The 16,269-nt window shown below is 45.6% G+C and overlaps 1 protein-coding gene across 3 annotated transcripts in view; it reads right to left on the bottom strand.

Moving 5' to 3' along the window:
- Nucleotides 1-453: 453 nt before the first annotated feature.
- Nucleotides 454-16,269, bottom strand: part of FARS2 (phenylalanyl-tRNA synthetase 2, mitochondrial) — a 535,745-nt gene continuing 519,929 nt past the window's right edge. For 2 of the 3 annotated variants that reach the window (XM_057304896.1, XM_026511427.4), the window contains one exon: nucleotides 454-746. In XM_057304896.1, coding sequence (XP_057160879.1) covers nucleotides 608-746 — 139 coding nt within the window. In that variant the 3' untranslated portion in view covers nucleotides 454-607. Of the gene's footprint in view, nucleotides 747-4,870; nucleotides 4,905-16,269 lie in introns of those variants that run through there. The other variant, XM_057304897.1, reaches the window with a different exon arrangement.

Below are 16,269 nucleotides of genomic sequence, written 5' to 3'. Positions count from 1 at the left end.
GGGCCAGAAGGGAGCTAAGCCCAAGCCCTGGGGCCAGAGGCCTGGCTCCAAGCCATGGGTTTATGAAAAGCAAGAAATATCCTGCCCCACTCTGACATGTGATTGCCTTCACTTTTGAGGGGGGCCCTGGCATCTCATTAGTGCCCTGTTTGAAGCCTGCCCTTTGCAAAGCAGAAAATGAAGAGAAGAAAGCAAGCATGGAAGCAGATTCAAACAATCTTCTGGTGTCCGGAGTTTCTGATGTCCCTTTGCGTGGCTTCACTCATTAGAAGGGTGGAAGAGCCTGCCAGGCAAGAAATCACGCCTGGTGTTTACACTTTAATGGAACCCAGGGACCAATTAACCACACTGAGCGCCAACGGGCAAAGGGTTTCTTAAAGGAAGAGGAGGGAACTCTTACATTATTGCTTCTTTTTCCCCCGTTTCCCCAAATAAAAGACAAATGCTATGTCAACAGTTTCTCAAGAGCGATCCTTTATTTTCTGAAAGTCCTAACTCTGACCCATTTATCAAAACATGACAGATGCCCCGGTCCACAAACAATATCCTTTTCTCTCTCGCAAATCGTGGAGCCCCAAGAGGCTGCGGCCTGGTCCCGGCAGCGGCATCAAAACCTGCCCTCGACGCCCAGCAGCTGCACGGCGGCCTCCTGCACGGCCTGGTGCACGTGCCTGACCTCTTTCTGGGACAGGGTCCGCTCCATGTGGCGGTAGGTGATGCGGTAGCAGTGGCTGGTCTTGTGCGTCCTGGAGAACGGAAGAGAAAGGCAGGTGAGTGAGGGACAAGCGTGTCCGCCACCTGCAGGAGCCGTGCTGGCGGCCCTTGACCAGATCAACCCCCGTGGGGAGCTGAGGACGGGATCCACGTGGTGCAGAGATATCACTCTCACTAACGGCCTGCACCTCTTACGGGCTTCTTGGGAAGTGTTAGGGGAACACTGACTTGAATAATCAAGACTGCTGCTTCCCATCGGCCCAGATGCATTCAAATCCCCTGGGAAGGGCGTTTCTTATGAGTCTGATTTTCCTGGGCCAAGCCCTGGCAATTGTGGTCCAGCGGGGGGGGGGGGGGGGGGGGGCGGGGGCGGGGGGGCTCTGGGTTTCTGGACTTTTTGTCAGCTCCCCAGGAGACTCTGATAAGCAGAGAGGGTTAGGAATCAAGGCCAGTATGCCTCCACCTTTCTCATGGCACAGAAAACAATCACGTGTAGAAGGCACACTGGGGTCACAAGGCCGGGACTGGCCCCGGGGGCTACAGCCGTCTAGAAGGTTGAGAGGTATCACTCTCTTCACACCCCTGCAGGCCGTGGAAAGCAGACAGACAATTGTGCCATATGGACATGCTTCCAAGTTCCAGGTAGAGGGGACTTTGCAGAACTCAGTCTTCACAGAGACATGTGAAAAGCCACAGCGCCTGGTACAGATGCTCTGTGCATGTGCTCCGAGAGGCTTTCTCCACAGGTGAGCCTGTGTGCACCAGGTACACTGGGCATGCCTCACGGTGCTGCTGGGAGGGCAAGGCCTGCCCTGCTGGGGTCCTTGAGAAACTGTCCAAGCAGAGATACGCCCGACTGTGCCCAGCTGCACTGGGCCTTCTGTGGCTGCTGAAGCCCCCAGCTGGCCTCCCCTGGGTACGGAAGACAGGCTTTTCTTTCAACCTGACGTCATCAAGAAAGGATGCTGCAACACCCTGAGTTTCTGAGAGCTGGAAGGTTCTGGAGGAGGAGCAATGAATTAAGGAGGGAGAAAGAGGGCGGAGGAATTGTAGATGCCTGAAGATGAGGCAAACATTTACGAGAACAAGTGCGGCCTCATGATCTGGGGGCCCAGGCTGTCCGTGACTTGGCGACCATGCAAGGGTGTGATGGTTTCCTGTGTGTGTGTGGGGGGGGTGAGCACTGGCAGGCCAAGCTGCGCGCACTGCAGGGGACCGCCTGGGCCAGCCCTCCTAATGCCTTATCTGAGCAAGGGACACAGGCCCCTTACAAGGCGGCGGCAGCCCAGGGTCCTAGCACGGGTTCCTGTGCCTCCGGGCCACGACACGCCCTTCCCGCCCTCTGTTCCTTCTCTGTTGAAAGAGGCAAGAGCACACCGTTAACTCCGCCAATCTGCCCAAACTGTTGCAGAGTCTGATTCAGAAAGTGACAGGGCTCTGCAAGTGATGAAATGCTACAGGAGTGTGAGGCCAGAGTATCCTCGTGGCAACTGTTAGTCCATCTTCTCGTTGGTTCCCTCTGGCATCTCTTACTTAGCTGAAGAGTTGGTAATATGGCCACTCGACAAGTTGAGATTTCCAACCCAAGATGAATGGGAAAAATTTATCATCTTGTTTCTATGTGCTTCAGAGAAGGCCCCTATCAGGATTCCTGGGATTCAAACAGCTTTTATAAAACATTTCGATGAGTGGGGTGTAAATGAATCATAAACATATGGATTAATTTTATAAATTGAGAGAAATAAAATTGGCAGAATATTTGGTGATAATTCAGTAGATTCAACTGAAAATCAACCAGCTTTGCCTTTTCCTAACATCACTGGTGAGAGAGAGGACTGACTTTTATTTGTTTTCTAGGAACTCCTCTCTTTTTTTTTTTTTTTTTTTTTAAGATTTATTTATTTGAGAGGGAGAGCACGCACATGGGAGCCGGGGGAGGAGCAGAGGGAGAGGGAGAAGTGGCCTCTGTGCTGAGCATGGAGCCTGATGTGGGGCTCAATGCCACGACCTTGAGATCATGACCTGAGCCAAAATCAAGAGTTAGATGTTTAACTGACTGAGCCACCCAGGCAGCCTGTTGTTTTCTAGGGACTTCTTTTTGGAGCTTTTGGTTGTTAGGTCACACTCCTGTCCTCCTTTCGCTTCCTGGAGACCTGGAAGAAGTGGAGCTGGAAGTTGGTCATGAGTCTCCTCATCCTTGAGGAGAAGGCTCTCCTCAAGCGTCCCGGAGCTGAGGGAACTTATGGTTTATCACTGAGTAGGTGTGAAGATGGATTCCCTCAAAGGAGGGATGCCCTCCGTGCCCAACTCCAAGTATGTAGATTAGAGCTCTTGTGATTCTTTCACATCACCCAGTGTGGACCTTTTTGATCAAAAAGCTTCTCAATCTTGTATCTGCCACAACCCTCACTGTTGCTCGGCAGCAGCAGCAGCAAACATTTCTGTAGTGCTTCCGGCATACCGGGCGCCATTCTAAGCCCTTTGCTGGTGTTCACTCCTGTAATCATCAAAACCCCACGGAGTACGTAGCATTACTGTCCTGGTTATACAAATGAAGAAACTGAGGCACAGAGAGCAAAGTTACTCGCCCAAGTGGAAACAGCTACTAAGTGGCAGGCTGGATTTGAAACCAGGCCATCTGATGGGCATGGAGATGGTGCAGCCACTGTGGGGAACAGTTTGGTGGTTCCTCAAAGAGTTAAACAGAGACTTACCCTATGACCCAGCCATTCCACTGCTTGGCATATGCCCCAAAAACTGAAAGCAGGTGTTCAAACAAACACTCGTCGGAAAATTTTCACAGCAGCTCCATTTATAACAGCCGAACAGGGGATATGGCCATCAGTGGATGAATGGATAAACAAAATATGGTATATCCACACCACGGAGTATTATTCAGTCAATAAAAGAATGAAGTGCTGACACACGCTACAGTGCGGATGAACCCCAAAAGCAGGCTAAGTGAAAGAAGTCCGACACAACAGAACACATACTGCATTTCATCCACATGAAACATCCAGAAGAGGGAAATTCATACAGACAGAAAGCAGACTGGTGGTTTCCAGAGGGTGGGGGTAGGGAGTATGCTTAATAAATTAATTAGTATTATTAATAAATTAATAAATAAATTAATAAAGGGGCCTGGGAGGCTAGAAGGGAGAGCCCTTCCGCTGAATGTCAATTACAGGAAGAATTGTCAACCACAGACTCCAACAGAAGTGTCTCAACAGGAAACAGTCATCAGTTACAGGCCCCCATGGGGAAAGATTCACATCAAATCTCCTTCAAGAGATCCACCACCCGTGCAACTCAGCCAATGAGTTATCACCCTGAACTCTTGCTTCTCTCCAAAGGACTTCTGTCCAAAACGAGCCCTCTCAACCTCCTCCTTCTTCTCCATTAAAAATATTCTTGTTTGTGGGACTTGCCTATGGTTGTGCCACAGCTGGCTTATTCCAGACTGTTATTCTCTGCTATTCCCAAATAAATACATTGTTTGCTGGGAAGATAACGGGCCATTTTAAGGTGAACAGTGGGTACAAGGTTTTCTTCTGGGGTGAAGGAAAAGCTTCGGAACTAGGTAGGTGGTGTGGTTGCCCAGCCCTGAGAAAGTACTCAATGCCACTGAGCCACCCATTTTAAAAATGGTTAATTTTTACCTTGTTACAAACACACACAACCTGGGCAGTTTGGTTTCAGAGCCCAAGTATCAAGTACCACGCTTCAGCTCTCCAGCACACACCTCCTCTCTTCCGGTCCCACCTCTAGCCTCTTCCTTCTACCCCAACTCCGCCTAAGAAGTGATAGTGCTTGCGAGCTATTGAGAAGGGTAATGTCTTTAATCCTCCTGCTCAAGGAAGACACAGAATAAGCCCGTGTTCTTTTCTAGCTCTGCCCTGTGACTAACGGAGCGCACAAGCCACACATGAGGAATAACTGGGACGCGGAGTGCGAAGCCCTGGGACAGGGAGGCTTTTTAATAAAGGTCTTTCCTGCTTAAGGACCATTAAAAAGGCAGACTGCAAAGCCAAGCAGCTGTGGGGAATCAGGAGAGCTGCGGGGAGAGCATGGGATGGGGGTGCGTGTGCGGCTGCCGCTCCTGTGCCCCCACAGCGGGCTGGGCAGTGGGAAGCTGCCAGAGCCTGCCCCCAGACTCACGCGGGCACAGCCTTCAGGGCGAGAAAACTTCCCTGAAAGAGAGAAGAGATGACATCAACAATTGTGGTTTTTAAGGTGAACAAAAGTTCTCTCTTACGTACTGGATGGCTTCTACTCATCAGCAAAATAAATAAGAAGACCCATTACTGAGTTTGAGAGGGCAAATCTCATTATCGTGAGTTTGAAGAAAGAGTCTAAACATTCCTTTTGGTGTTGGAATTTCATTGCATTGGGGTATTGGCTAAAATGAGTAGGTCACTGGATGGAGCTTGAATTTTTAAGAGAGATTTAGAACATTTCAGCTTCAAGGGCTTATCACTGGTCTACTCATAGATTCCTTTACTCCTTCCACAAACAGCATGTTCCAGGCACTGAGCTGGACAGAGATAAGCAAGTGAGGAGAACCCCGACCCAACCAGCTCACATCTGGGGACCAGTGGTCCGCCAAGGTCCTGCAGCCGCCAGGAAGGAGCCCAAGTGGAGGACCATTCCCCTCATGGCTATCATGGGGCTGGTGCTTGCCGTGACGTCAGCCACGCCACACTCCCACCTCACATCCTCCTTCAGCAAACAATTCTTCCCTCTGGTGCTTCCCTGTGAGCATTTCTGTGGAGAACACACAAGGTATGGGAGGCAGGAGACCCAGGTCCCAGTCCAAGCCCCAGAAATGTCTGTGTGGCCTCCCCAGTGAGAGGGCCAGACTGAATGGGCCTGAGGCTCCTTCAGGCTCTAACATTCCAAGAGTTAGTGCAGAGGACAGATGAGTTTCTAGAGTAAATGCACACATGGAGGAAATGAGGCAGCCAGCCAGCAGCATTTGTGAGCCTGAATGGAATGAAAGAGCAGGGGGCCCTGACCTGGGGCAATTTCCAGACAGGCTGACGCATGGACACAAGATGAATTAATGATATTAGTGATCAAAGCAAGAGGGAAGGGAGTTGGCTTAATGTGGTTGGATTACAGCTTGACAGAGCCCACTGAGAAAGTCTTCCCGTAGAAGGTAGACGTCCAGTTTTAACAGACACTCTGGACACCTTTTAGCCTCTCTCCACAAGCTACCCTTTTCCCTTCTCCCCCCACCCCATATTCTCCAGAACTAGGAGGCTTGCCTTTCTCATTCTCAGAATGGTAGGTCTCAGGCCCAATGCTCCCTGATGGGCCATTTGGAGCGGGGCCCTCCCCCCAGTTCCTAGCTAGCCAGCATCAGAGTTGCCTCTCACTGCTGCTGCTGCTGTGGTATGATTTCTTCCCAGAGGGATTTCTGTTCCTGGGAGTCAGTCACAAGAAACCAAACCAGATGGTTCCTCTGACAGTTACTGCCTTGGGAAAGACAACTCCAATCCAGGCCTTGATGGAGAGAGAGTCAGAGCCAGGGAAAAGGGAACTTGCTGGGTGCGGCTTGAGTAGAGTTGCTTTCAAACCTGCCTCCCTCACCCCCCGCTCAGCTCCCAGTAAGCTCGCGTGTTGGCAACTTAAGAGCTCCTCAGAGACACACATTTTGCAGGCAAGAAATGCTTTTTCACATCAAACGCTTGTCAAGTCCTCAGGGAAGTTTCAAAGCACCCCCAGGGTTTTATTCCCATCAATCCCGGTAACTTCTCCTGGTACCTCCCAATGAGTGTCTCATGCCAAGCTCCTCAGGAGGAAGGAGTTCATGCTCGTGCCTCCTGGGGGACTGGGGCCGATGTTCTTGGTTTCTACATGCATGCATATATGGAAATAATTGCTTTGGGGAACATCACCTAATAGAATCTCTTATGGAGAGGCAGAAGATAGAGACTAACCAGTGCCACGACTTCCCAGCTAGAGGATCTTGGGCAAGTTCTTAATCTCTGATCTGGGTTCTCATTCCAAGATACAAATAATGAACTCATAGGGTTTTTTTTGAAGAAACTGCATGAAAATAATACATGTTAAGTTTTTAAGCATATTTTAGGCTTATAGTTACCAATTAGTATTATTATTTATGTACCCGAAGATTATGGAGCCTCTACTTTGGGCCACAAAGAAAGATCTGAATGACCTTAGAAGAATTATTGGGGTTTCAACTCCCCATCTGTAAAAATGGATCTCTACTACGATACATGCTAAAACACGGAGGAAACTTGAGGGCATCATATTAAGTGAAATAAGCCAGACACAAAAGGTCAAACATGTAATTCCACTTCTATAAGGTCCCTAGAGTTGTGAAACACAGAGACAGAAAGTGGAAGGGTGGATGCCAGGGGCTGGGGGAAGGAGGAGGAGGAGTCAGTGTTGAATGGGGATAGAGTTTGGGTCTGGAAGGTGAAAGAGACCTGGAGATGGATGGTGGTGATGGTCGCACAACAGTGTGAACGTGCCTACTGCCACAGAACTGTATACTTAAAAATGGTGAAAAAGGTCAATTTTATGTACATTTTATTAAAATAAAAAAATTTGAGGAGGGTTGGCCCAAATAACCTAGTTGACTATTACTAGAAATGGGGGTTGGGAACTCACATTTATATTAAAAACAAATCGTTGCTATCCGTGTGGCAGGACTGTTGCAAGGGTATAACGTGGTGGGTCTCCATTCTCCCCGAATGGCTTGCTTTGATTTCGCTAACCTAGCTACCAAGCGGCCCCGTATTTTACACTAATGAAGCTTTACGATATCCTGCTCATAAAGCTCTAACAAGGGTTGACCATATTTGAACAATTCTCTTCAACTATTCCATGATTTTCCAAGCCATCCTCATACACTTTTTTTTTAAAGATTTATTTATTTATTTATTTGACAGAGACAGCCAGCGAGAGAGGGAACACAAGCAGGGGGAGTGGGAGAGGAAGAAGCAGGCTCCCAGCGGAGGAGCCTGATGTGGGGCTCGATCCCACAACGCCAGGATCACGCCCTGAGCCGAAGGCAGATGCTTAACGACTGCGCCACCCAGGCGCCCCTTTCCTCATACACTTCTAACAAACTTGGAATAATGGCTCATTTTGCACAGGTTTCCAAAGCTCTGTGCTTTTTGGTTGTGTGGAAAATTTGGAAGAGGTTTTATTTTCCTCCCTGGCTTAGTGTGCCAAGCCAAAGTCAACAGAGCTAACTGAACTCTCTACTGTTACATGGCGGCTTCCCAAACGTGTTGACACTTTGGTGGATGAATCAGGTTACAAACCAGAAGACTTGTGGTAGGCGAAGTGCTACACTTCCAACTCAATCAATTGATCAGCAATTATTTATCCTGTGCTGAGGCAGACGTTGTGGGAGATACAAAATAGGAATCGCTTGATCGATACATAAATATTCATGGAGTGGCTTTTCTATGCACAACTCAGTGGCAGTGGTAGAGGGAAGAAGTATCCCAAAACAATACAAAAAGAAGGATTGGGCTAGATTACCATCTATTTGGGGCTTAAGACATTTATACATGAAAAGATACCAACAGGACAAAGCTATTCGTGCTAAATGTTAAATGAACGACATGGACTGTAAATGACTGAGCAGTGAGAAAGATTGGCGGGGAGATGAGATTAGATTTAGATCTTAAAGTATGATAAGGATTTTCGCAGGTGAAGGCCAAGGGGTGCATCTAGGGGGCAAAATGACACAAGTACTGGCCAGGGGGCATTCATTGTATCTTTTTCCTCTTCTATTTCAATGCGGTGTGGCTGAGTGCATGTTGCAGGGATAAATGATCCAGTGAGGAGGTGTCCAGAGGCTGCATGATCTGCTGGGAGAAGGTTGCAATCACAGCAGGAAGCCAGCTTTGGTCACAGCACGTACAGGAAGTGACTGACCCTGTACGAGGGAAGGGTCATTTCTGCAAAGGCACAGACAGAAGCATGGACGTGCATGGACAGATTGAGGAGAGCTGAGTAGTTCAGAGTGGCTGGGCTAGGTCTACACCCTTCTACAGCACAGAACTGGTAAGGGAGGAGGCTGCAGGGTGGGTGGGGATTACAGAAGAGAGCCTTATGTTCCTGGCTCAGAAGCCTCAAACGAAAATGCATCATTAAGCATCTAGAGTCTGGGCCTCAATGAACTTCAGATCTCACTCGCCTCAAACAACAGAGGATTACTCAGATATTATGGTTTACCACGTCACCGATCTCTTGTAATAGCCACCCAACCAAGGGGTGTGCTATAGATCTAGCCTCAATCCCATTACTATAAGTAGAATTACCCATAACTGTGTTATGCTGCAGAGCTTATATTTAGTGAGTAATGGATGGAATGTGCTAATCACTTTAAGACTCAGTGTCTAACTATGAAGAAAATATAGGAAAGAGAAATTTATATACATTTCCAACGACTTACAGTTATTTTGCAAATGTTTTTGAGGAGGGACTCTCTGGGTCTAATTAATAGTATTATGTCTTGACAAATAGTGAGTGGGACGTTGAGGGACAGAGTGACAAAATAGGCTGTTAGGGTGAGCTTCTTCTATCCATAGTATCCTAGGCTGGGGTACGGCAGTGATGTCTTGGTCAAGGATTCATCGTACAAGCAACATGTTTTATGGAATCAGAGAATCCAAGACATGGGACCGTAAAGATTTTTCTGGCCCATGCTTGAGCTCTTTCTACAAAGCTTTATGTTGGATCACTTCTGGGGCTGCTCACTTCAGGTTTCCCCAGTGCAGACTGAGAGGGGGATTCCCTTTATACTGAGCTGACAAGGGCTTCCTACGTTTCTCCTCACTGGTGCTGGATTTTGTCCCACGACAGTGCTGGTGGGGGACTCCCAGGACAACTGGCAGGCAGATTTGGAGGCAGCATATATAATGTCAAACACCACTGTCTCTGAGATTAAATGTCTGTCTATGAATCCGTCCGTCCGTCCAACAGATGCGGTGAATATTCAATATATGTCATGTATTTTGCCAGGTATTAAGGACCTAATGGGGGAACAAATCAAAACAAAACAGATCTGACCTCATGGAGCTCACAGTCTAGCATAAAATATAGGCATTAATCAGAGAATTACAAAGAGATGTAAATTGCAACTACCCACTGGCTTTGAAGAAGAGGTACATGGAGCAATGAGGCTACATAAAAGGGCAATTAACTTAAATGGACAGGTCAGAGAAAGTGCCCTGTGCAAGTGTCAGTGAGCAACTCAGAAGTTGCTGGGATGTTTGTGTGTCTTAATAGTCATGCCACAGTTATGGACGTTCCTAATGGATTTATTTTTACCATCTAGAGAAGGACATGATTATCCCAGACCATCTATTCCTCTGAAGAACTAATACGAGGAAACCATACCAACAGAAACGTGTCCTAGAACCTGGAACACCTACAGGAAAACTATGTTTAAATTCCAAATATTGATAAAATTAAAGAACGTTCTGGGCTTTGCCATCAGACAGTCTTCGTAAAACTGAAGATGCTCTGTTACTAATAATAGTAGCAACGATAAGACAAATTAACAATTATAAAGTGATCCAGCTTCCAGAGCCTTGGACCCACATGGTCCTACTGACTGAGACCCACACGGCAATCCTGAGAGGTGGGCACTGTTCCCTCCTTCTGCAGAGCCAGGAACAGGCCCAGAGAGATGCAGTGACTTAGTGAAGGCCACAGCTCGAATACGTGGGGACTCACTTCCTTTTCACTCCAGTCTGCTCATCCTTTTGCTGTAGGCACAGTTTCTTCAGCCTCCTAATGTCTGCTGCAGGCACCATTTACCTTATTTTTAAGATTTACTTATTTACTTGAGAGAGAGAGAGAAAGAGAGACAAGCGCACAAGTGGGGGGAGGGGCACAGGGAGAGGGAGAGAGAGAATCTCAAGCAGACGCTACACTGAGTGCAGGGCCCGATGCAGAGCTCCATACTGCAACCCTGAGATCACGACCAAGCCGAAACCAACGGTCAGATGCTCAACTGACTGAGCCACCCAGGTGCTCCACCATTAACTACTTTTAACAGGGTTATAACAGTAATGATTATTATTTACCAATTAAATTACAGGATGGTTTTAGAAGTATGACTAGGACTTCATCACAAAACAGGGGAAGAATAAATCATTGGTAAATATCATTTAGCAGAGAAAGTGTAGGAAGTATATAGAAAGGGTGAAAGAAGAAAGAAAAAACATTTTATTTTATTTTTTTTAGAGAGAGAAAGCAGGGATGGGATGGAGGGGCAGAGAGAGAGGGAGAGAAGGTTCCATGCTCAGCATGGAGCTGAACATAGGGCTCAGTCTCATAGCCCTGAGATTATGACCTTGCCCGAAATCAAGAGTCGGTGTTTAACCAACTGGGCCACCCAGGCACCCCAAGAAAAAAACATTTTATTTATTTATTTATTTATTTATTTATTTATTTATTTATTTATTTTTAAAAAGATTTTATTTATTTATTTATTTGACAGAGACAGAGACAGCCAGCGAGAGAGGGAACACAAGCAGGGGGAGTGGGAGAGGAAGAAGCAGGCTCCCAGCGGAAGAGCCTGATGTGGGGCTCGATCCCAGAACACCGGGATCACGCCCTGAGCCGAAGGCAGACGCTTAACGACTGAGCCACCCAGGCGCCCCAGAAAAAACAGTTTAAAGGGAAGAATGATCTACTATGTACCCCGTGCTAGGTACTTTCATATTTCATTTTATCCTCATTATTAATAGAAAATACGGGAGAGAAAAAGAAAAACAAACAAAGCCAGACTAAGGGAGAATATGAGACTGATGAAGACAAAGTCAAACGTGGAGAACACAGAGCCCAGATCTGCAGGCTGCGAGCTGAACTAGTGGAGATAATAAACTTGCTTCCGAATTTGCCTTATTAGTTTCATGGTTCATACTGCCTGAGAGGAGAGAAGACTGCTGTTCTTTAGGGAAGCAAAACTTACCCAATGTAATATTCTAAAAGAAATTTCTCAGGTGGGGCTTCCCATAGGAACTTCCAATTTATAATGGCCAAGATTCATGGGTCACTTGGTATGCCTACATGCATTATCCCATTTAAATTTTTTTAAAGATTTTATTTATTTATTTGAGAGAGAGACAGAGACAGTGAGAGAGCAGAAGTGGGAAGGAGAGAGAGAAGCAGGCTCCCCGCCAAGCAGGGAGCCCGATGCAGGGACCAATCCCAGGACCCTGAAATCATGACCTGAGCTGAAGGCAGACGCCTAACCAACTGAGCCACCTAGGCACCCGTAGCCTGTTTAATTCTTATCACAGTCTCATCATAATGGGCATTATTTCCCCTCTTTTGCAGGTGAGAAAATGATAGCTCAGAGAGGTTAAAAGTGACTTGCCCAGGTCATTCAAGTAGTAGGTTAAGACACAGGATTACAACTGAGGTGTCCAAATGCCTCCAAAGCTATGCTTTTAATCCTGGGCTGGGGGTATTGACTGTTATTAGTAGCCAATGTCTCAACCATATCACTATTTCAAGGCAGTAGTGAGTTTCATAAGGCTATTCCACTGATAAAACTTGAGGGAATAGTCCTAAAATGTACTTCCATGAAAAAGCAATTTTGCTTTAGGCAAGGGAGGTGGGTCGGTTCAACACAGCTTTTCTGGTGGTCTATCTTTGCTACTTGGATAAATCCAAGTGGCCTCTCCCGGTCTCAACAAAACAGGAGCAATGCTGTTTGCTCCGAACTCGTCCCTCAGTTAGAAAAAAACTGAAGTCATGTGAGCAAAGCATTGTCAGCAACTTTGAAGAAAGTACTAATAAAGTAAGAGTCAGAGTCAATAAACCATTTCAAAATATTATTGAATTACAGTTACCCATTTTCAAACTCGGTGAAAACAAGTATTTTCTTACTTCAAAAAAATAAAGATATCAAGCTTACATTTCTGGTGTACTGCAAGCAAACATAATCTTCTGAAGTTGAATCTGTCCATTATGCATAATTAGACAAGATTTGACAAGAGTGCCCATGGGTTACTTTCAAAGGCAAAATATCAAGACACCTCAATTGTGGGCTCACGGGTCAATACGACACATTGTCATGACTTGAAGAAACTACTAGTGTGGTCTAACATCTTTAGGTTCCCTCATTTCATGCTGATCATTTCTTTTTGTTTTTGTTTTGTTTTGTTTTGTTTTTGCTGGGCAAAGGAATGAGTGCAGAATTGGGCAGTACGTGCTTTGGACAGATTGCTGGAACAGGTGACCAAAGAGTATGTCTGTCTCTTCCATGTATGACAATTAGCTCAATAAGATAATAGAGAGCTAGGAAGGTTCCAGAATGATGGCAAAATAAAATAAAGATCTTACTGCTATATACTCCCAGATGTGTTGAATAACATATAAGAACATTAGCTTTAAAAAGAAGTAGATAGCTAAACAGATAATATGAAAGCAAGGGAAAATCTCCAGGTGCAAAAAATAAGAAAAAAACCTGCACCATTAAGTGTCTCATGTTTCAGCTGCCTAGAGCAGGGAGAAGTCTCAGTTATTGTAACCTGGAGTTTATATTTTAATGTCCACATGGGAATAGAGAAGGAGGCTTTGGTTCACATGAAGAAAGAAATTTGGAACTGCACAAGATGTTGGATTTCTGCACAAAGCTGGTACCCTAAAGAGCTGCACCCTTAATAAAACAGTAGACTAAGAAAAAAAAATATATCCTTGGCACAGAGAGAAGCAAAGGAATCTTGTCTCTGCTTACATTCTGAGAACAATGTAAAGAAGCCTACTCTGAGAATCACAATCCCAGTGTCACGAGAGGCTTTTGGATACAAAACATACGATGCCTCAGATCATCAAGCTGAGAAATCAACATAAAATTGGTCCTGAAATGGTGCTAACCCTAGGATCCCTGGCAGAAGAAAATGCAGAACAGCTCTGGAGAGAAGCTTAGCCACACGGGATCACTTCAGGAAAAGCTCCAATGAACATAACCTCATAGCCAAAAATTGCAGAACACATGAGGAAATGACCCATGATATGCCTGAGTCATTAGATTAAAAACACAGAAGGATTAGTACCCCAAGAATTTCAGATACAAGAACAACCTAAGAAGTGTTTAAAATGCTTAAAAATGGATTTAAACATTTAAAAATGCTCCAAATACTTCAAGACATAAAAGAACCCTCTGAAAGAACATTAAGAAAAGAGAATAGCAGGTTGGAAATAGACCTACATAGAAATGTAAGCAACCAGGTGAATATCGCCTCTGAGGGCAGCCAATAGTTAGGCACCAGCGAGAAACTCAAGGTTGGTTTGGTGGCTGTTCCTAGAGATTTGTAATCAGTGGCAAGCTGAATGCCTTCGACCTGAATTCCGAACTCTTTTGTAACATCCATTTCCCTAGTGACCCATTCTGTGTCAAAGGCCATACTTCCTGCAGACCCTGTCATTGTCTGGAGTGCAGAGCAATCCTCAGATGGAGGGGGTACTTGGACACTGTCATTTGTCAGGAGTCCCAATCTGCCCCTCAGAATGTGAGGAAGATTCCTGTCTGGACACAGAAGTTCCACTGACCTCTAGAATCTCAGAGTACTTGCCAAGCTTTCTGTCAGTGAGATTTAAAAGCCATTTACGTGTGTTTATTTTATATTTAATGAGTTGGTTCATGCCAAAAAAAATGTATAGAAAAATATAGTTATACTTTTAAAATGGGTGGGAAGGTTAAAATGACAGGTTAGACACAGCTGAATGAAGAATTAGTAAACCAGAAGATAGATCTGAGGAGCTGTTTCGCATGCAGCAAGTACAGAAATGGAAGACAGGAAAGAGGGTTTCTAAGAAACGTAGGATAGAATGTGAGTACCAGAAGAAGACTAGAGAGAGAACAAAGAGAGGCAATATCTGAAAAGATAACAGCAAGAGACTTCCAGAATTAATGAAATCCTCGGACTCTGGAAGCACAGTAAACTCTGAATGGGATAAAAGGAAACAAGTCTGCACCAGACACGTGGTAATGAAACTGCAGAACACCAAGGACAGAGGGATGACCTTGACAACAGCTAGAGGGGAAAGTGCAGAACTTACAAAGGAACAATGCAATAAATGGGCAACTTTTCAATTGCTCTGGAGGTCAGGAGGGAATGGAATAGTACCAACAAAATGTCAACCTATATCAATTGTACTCAGCTAAGCTGTTATTCTAGAAAAATAGCAAAATAAAAATTTCAGACAAAGTGAGACAACATGAGAAAGTTTACTGCTCAACACCTTCCATGAAAGACCTGTGAAAGGTATATTTTAGGGAGGAAACTGAATTCCAGAAGAGAGCAGATGTAAGAAGCCAGCAAGAGTAATATGATGGCTTAGATCACAACCCACTGAAAGCCAGGATTCAGGTGCCCCAGTGTTCAGGGATAGTCCCTGTCTTAGATGTTTGTCCCAGAATTGCTCTCGGTTGGAGTAAGCAGCTCAGAAAGCCCATCTCCTGTTCCGATCACGACCATCAATTGCAGGCTTCCCAAAGAAACTGACAACTTGATGAAATACACTGTGAGGCCATACAGCAGAAGAGCCGAGAGTCACGCAGACCTGCTCGCGGCACATACTAGGTGTAATTTCTTTCTGGAAAGTCGCCAGATCTCTGTAAACCAGATTTTTAACACCTTTAAGTGGGGTTAATACTGTATCTTATAGCTATATGTGTAAAGATTCTAACACAGTGCCCGACACAAAATAAGTACTTAATAAAAGATACCAGTTCCTATAATTCGTATTAGCATTATAACCTTCACTACTTTATTTTTTAGTGAGTGGCACATACATTTATTGAGATTAATAAAAAAAGTTATACGTCCCCAGATTTACCAAAGAAGAGAAAAATAAACAAGAGCATTAAGATTAACAGCCATTTCCTGGGCCCCAGGTGCTAAGGACTATACACTCACCACCACACTATTCCCGGCCTTTGAGCCCCTCCGAGTGCATGACATCTAGGCAGCAGCTGTTCTGTTGGCACCACGTGCGGGCTGAATCTGGACCGCTGGTTTTCATTAAAACTATAGGGAAGTGGCTGGCGAGTCTCTGTCTGAAACACCTTGTTCACTGCACTTGATTTGGAAGCTCTATCCTGGTTGGTTTTGTTTTTGAAAACGACGTTCTGCACCTCTGGTCGCAGGAAAAATCAAAATAGAGCAGAGAGAAAAGACAGGTCTGCTGCTCTCTTTTCAACAGATAGGACAAAGCCATGAAATTGATAAGCACGTTAATAGGGGGAGGGGAGGCAAAAGAAAGGCCTGGATGACCAACAGCTCTGTGCCAGAGCCAATCATTTTTACAATTCATTAAACGGTGTTCATTTCCCTTGGTCTCTAGGTCTACGTATAAGTCTGTGTCAGTGACAAAACAGGAACTCACAAAGCACAGACAAGTGTCCAAGGAGAAAAGCTGCAGAGGATCCAATGTCCTGTTGGCAGACACCGGGCAGAGCTCTACAGCCGGAAAAGACGGATAAGTATAAATTCTGGGCCTTCTGGCAAAAATGCCAGAGAGGGGACCCTTTCCCTTTGTTGTCAA

This window comes from Ursus arctos, unplaced genomic scaffold, assembly GCF_023065955.2.
Source record: "Ursus arctos isolate Adak ecotype North America unplaced genomic scaffold, UrsArc2.0 scaffold_31, whole genome shotgun sequence".
Classification (NCBI taxonomy): Eukaryota; Metazoa; Chordata; class Mammalia; order Carnivora; family Ursidae; genus Ursus; species Ursus arctos.
This window is presented reverse-complemented; position numbering and strand designations above follow the sequence as displayed.